Source organism: Atta cephalotes (assembly GCF_000143395.1).
Source record: "Atta cephalotes unplaced genomic scaffold scaffold00017, whole genome shotgun sequence".
NCBI lineage: Eukaryota > Metazoa > Arthropoda > Insecta > Hymenoptera > Formicidae > Atta > Atta cephalotes.
In genome coordinates this window covers 4,696,176-4,700,966 of record NW_012130081.1, presented here as the reverse complement: position 1 = coordinate 4,700,966, position 4,791 = coordinate 4,696,176, and the positions used below count along the sequence as shown (strand labels likewise).

Here is a 4,791-nt window from a genome sequence, read left to right as displayed (position 1 = left end):
AATATATATATATATATATATATACACACACACACACACACACACACATAAAATAGAATATTTATAGTATTAAAATCTTGATGCTCACCTACAAATGGTACCAATTTCTTCAATAGGCTGTTTAACGCCAATCTCATTATTTACCATCATTACAGAAACTAGTGATGTAGATGGCCTAATGGCTGCTTCCAGTTCATTGAGATCAATAAGACCATTTGATTTTACAGAAATGTATGTTACATCAAATCCTTCAGCTTCCAGGGCTCTACATGAATCCAGTACGCACTTGTGTTCCTAGATAAAAGCAGCTAATTATAGATTTACTTAAGAAAAAAAATTAAAACTTATTATAAAAATTTCTCACTGTCTGGGTTGTCACAATATGAGTTTTCTTGGATTTATAGAACCTGGCTACACCTTTTACAACAATATTATTACATTCTGTTGCCCCAGATGTAAATATCACTTCCTTCTTGTCCGCTCCTATTAGATCTGCGACTTGCTATTAAAAAAAAGACAAGTAATCTTTCAGATTTAACAGTCATATAATATAGAAGAATTTGTAAATTTAAAATATCAACCTGACGAGCATGCTCAACTGCTGCTTCTGATTCCCAACCATACATATGAGTTCTGGAATGTGGATTACCATGGTATACTGTCAGATACGGCATCATTTTATCTAACACTCGGGGATCCTAGTAATTTATCATTTCATATATTATTGTATGTGTACATGAGATTTGTTTTTTATAAGTGAACTTTTTATAGTGTACTTTTTGTATTTAAAGTGAAATAAGTATATATTTGAAATTTGATGAAAATGAGAAGAAAAATTCAAATGCAGTCTAATGCAATAGTAACAAACCTATAGATTGCATCATATGACATCATGTCTCAAACTTACCAATGGAGTAGTGGCTTGAGCATCCAAGTAAAGGGCCCTACCCTCCATCGGACCCTTTTTATAATCGTCCGTGATAGGAGCTACATTTAAAAAGCGATTATTATTAAAAATCACAAATCTCTCATCAACATTACTCACATTCATATTCGGCAATCTCTGATAACCGTTGACTGCACGTATGCAAACGGCAATCCTTCGCACGTTGCAGCGCAATGATCAAATTCCTTGTTGATCGAAACATCCTAATTGTCTATAACTGTTCTCATGAAGGTGATCCACGTATTTCCAGAACTCGCATGTTCTAACCTCGCAACAACAGCACCGTATCAGTTAATTATCGTGTCCAAATAACAGGGGAGCGAAGTGCGAAACGAATCACAACAATATGAACGTTTTTGTACACCGATTGGCTGCCGGAGGGGTTACAATTTACATAAAAAAGAGGGGATAATGTTGGTTGCAACAAAACCCCTAAGCACCACAATTTGATTTTCTACGAATTGGCAACATTGTATAAGTTGTAATCAGAGTAGCGATCATGTAACTTTTTCCCTAGGGCGGAACGTGACATTCTTTGTATGTATGTGTGTGTATGTGTATATGTAAGCATCACATAAAAATTTTCATTTTTCATTCTAGTGAAAAAGTTACATGATCGTTACCCAGATTGGTTGTGTTGCATGCTCCAATATGCTCCTATTATAAAGAGTTTCTACAAAGAGAAATGAGCTATGGTTAGATCATATTGGAGCATGTAGGCGCTAATTGTCTAAGACGATTTCGAATTTTAATACTTTATTTATATAATAAAATTACTATTAATAAAAACCTATGTGATAATAATTTTGAGATCATTTATTTTCTTCACAAAAGCGCGATAATTTTTTATATAATTTAGGATTTATTCGCTATAAATATTATAAATCGATATAGTTTGTCTTATCACATTAAATGCATAATAATTCTCATTAAAACACTTTCACAGATGTCTACATATATTTCTTAGATCGTCTTGATCGCTAATATAAATCCATCTAAAACTGTTTTTGTTTTATCTCTTTAACTGGTTTGAATTATGACATCCAGAGCATAAATCACGTGAAAACTCCATTTGTTTTCATTAAAACTTTCATGTAAGTTCTCTTATATACATATATGTATACGTAGATGTATGTATAAGTTTTTCATCAAATATCAGAATCAATGTTATTGCCATACATATAAATATATCAATATTATCAATCTACATATTGTAAGTAAAAAATAATTAAGATGTAATATTAAAACTGTAATGTAACTGTCGAAAGAAACAAAGATTTCTCTTGCTATAGAATAGGATTGTTATCAATTAAGTTTTACAATTGCGTCATTTTGCAATTGATAAATTTGTATGAGTTTTAATTCGATATGATAATTCTATAAAGCAGTTTCTAATCTTTTTATTTCTTTCGAAATCTCTATTTTCCGTCCAATTTTGTCAAGTATCTCCTTATCAGGATTTTTCAGAGCACCAGTTTTTATTTTATCTTCTAATACTTCTATTTCTCTAATTTTCTTACGAAGATTTTTTAATCTCTTTTGTGGTTCAATTGTCGTTTTTTGCAATGTGCTTGAATTGTCTTTAGTTATATTGTTTGTTGTGATTTGCTTTGCAGTAGATAATGATTTATCGATATGAGTTGGAACTTCTTTATGAAATTCAGGCTCTGAGATCATGATTTTGGACAATCCTTCGGCAACAGGTTCCATAGTTTTAGATTTATTTTTCTTTTTCTTCTTCTTGGATCCTTCTTGAGTTTTTGTTTGCGTACCAGGTATTACTTTGTTTTTCGCCGCTAAAGCTTCTAGCTTGGCTTTATGTTCTGCTATAAATTCTGGACTGGCACCCACAGGATATAAAGGCTTCTTTATCAATTGCTTTCCTTTACTTTCATATCTGCAAAGGGAATAACAGAAATATGCAATAGAAATAAAACAGTGTTAGTAAATAATGTCAAGATATTAAAAAACATATACGATTACTTACAAAGGAACTTCTTCTTGAGGAATATATCCATCTTTCACACGTCGTTGCTTTCGCCATGTACCATCGGGTCGTTGGCTTGCTGGGATAAACGTACCTGAAATAATAATCACACATTTCAATCATAACTATTCAATCTTGACTTCCGTAAAATTTTTGAATTAAAAATTGAATTGAATTTCAAAAATACACAGTTAATGCAAGTAGAAGAATTCTAATAAGCTTGGGGACACGCTACGAAACACGAAAATTTTACGAGGTTAATCGTCTAATTACAGTACGTGGGAAAAGAAACGATTTATTATTATGCAAAAATTTATAGTTTTACATTTGTTTACACGACCGAGGTTAGAGCCGGTGCGTACCTCATAGGTACACTTCGCGACATGGAGAGTATCTGATCCTTACCCGTCTCATCTTTGATATAAGTCGACGCCATCACAATTGCTCGTGAGAGCGCGCGCCCGTGAAAAATATAAATAAATGTAAAAAGGCCTCAACTATCAGCGTGCCATCCTGCGTTCTTCCGTATCGTGTACGGAGTTGTACTGAGTTGTACTCAGTTGTACCGTGTATGGATTACGGAGTCAGAACAAAGTGGAGCAGAGAGCAGAGCCCTCGAGAGAATCTTTTCCGCTCCGATGGCATGCGAATTTTGATCATGATCTTGCCAGATGTGCTGGCAGATGTCGCCCGCAATCCTATTCCGAATTCAAGACCGACAAATCTCGAATTCGAATTTTATCCTGATTTACCGACATCTACTCATACTTGCTCCGAATATTCCTAATGGTTGTTCTACAATGTGCTCTTTGTTTTTTGTTTCTTGCTTTTTATCTTTTGCTTTTTTCCTCTTTATAATCATTTTATCAATAATTATATTTCTTGATATGTGTTTTCTGTTTCTTCTGAAGTTCATTAACGTTTATCTCGAGCAACAGAAAACGAAAAACGGGATAAAAAACAAAAGGCAAGATACAATAAATAGTAGAAAGCAAGAAACAAAAAGCATTGTAGAATAGGCTTAACTCCTCAGAAAACAATGGCTGCGTTCAGCGGACTCAACAGTTGAGTTAGCTAAATGCGTTCATTGGTTGCGTTTTGCAACTCGGAAGTTTTCTTCGCGCTGATTGAATTACACTCTTAGATTTAGAAGAATAGTCCTATCTTAGACAAGCATAAAACAATTGCAAAAAAACTATTATAACTATTCCAAAATATTATACATTCCAAATGCGGGCATATGACGTCTAAAAGATGCTTTAAGATGTTTTAAATATTGTTTTAAAGATGTCCCTAGTGAACAAAAGAACAGATTATATATTGGATAAATCAGTATGGATAGAGTTTCTCTGAGTAATTATTTCGAATAGTTAATTCCTCGCCTCAAATCTTAATAAAAATATATTAAGACTCATTCGACGTGTATTCAAAACAAAAGATTAAGATATCTGTCATATTGATTAAAGATGCGTTTCGCATGATGCGCATGTTATATCCTTGTTGTTTATTGAATATTAAAGAAAGGTAAAATGATACATTATTATGCGCATCATACGTGAAAACGCATCTTAAATGTATTCGATATAAGCATGTGCTGTGATCACGTGTATAAATTCTGTGGGCAGACAATAAGATACTTCTCTGCTTTTAAAAACACAAATTTTTTATACTTCAATCTGGCATGTATTGACATGAAATATTAAATATCTCGTTTGAGATATTTAATAATAATTTATATTTAATAATATACAAACTATTGATTTTTTAATATCAATACACTAAAACTTTTACATGAAGAATAATTAAAGGAATCATATCATGTAATTTTACTTTTAAAAAAGTTAGGAGATGATCTTTA

The 4,791-nt window shown here is 32.4% G+C and overlaps 2 protein-coding genes across 2 annotated transcripts in view; both read right to left on the bottom strand.

Moving 5' to 3' along the window:
• LOC105618559 (cysteine desulfurase, mitochondrial) overlaps nucleotides 1-1,148 on the bottom strand; it is a 3,413-nt gene extending 2,265 nt beyond the window's left edge. Inside the window, exons 1-5 of the mRNA XM_012200091.1 lie at nucleotides 1,046-1,148; nucleotides 908-987; nucleotides 582-698; nucleotides 365-502; nucleotides 89-294 (exon numbers count right to left, since the gene is read on the bottom strand). Coding sequence (XP_012055481.1) covers nucleotides 89-294; nucleotides 365-502; nucleotides 582-698; nucleotides 908-987; nucleotides 1,046-1,148 — 644 coding nt within the window. The remainder of the gene's footprint in view (nucleotides 1-88; nucleotides 295-364; nucleotides 503-581; nucleotides 699-907; nucleotides 988-1,045) is intronic.
• Nucleotides 1,149-2,323: 1,175 nt separating this feature from the next.
• On the bottom strand, nucleotides 2,324-3,369 carry LOC105618558 (partner of Y14 and mago). Its single transcript, XM_012200090.1, has 3 exons — nucleotides 3,339-3,369; nucleotides 2,934-3,027; nucleotides 2,324-2,843 (listed from the first exon to the last, which is right to left on the bottom strand). Exons 1-3 carry the CDS (start codon nucleotides 3,367-3,369, stop codon nucleotides 2,324-2,326), a joined length of 645 nt encoding a protein of 214 aa, XP_012055480.1.
• Between the last annotated feature and the right edge of the window lie 1,422 nt (nucleotides 3,370-4,791).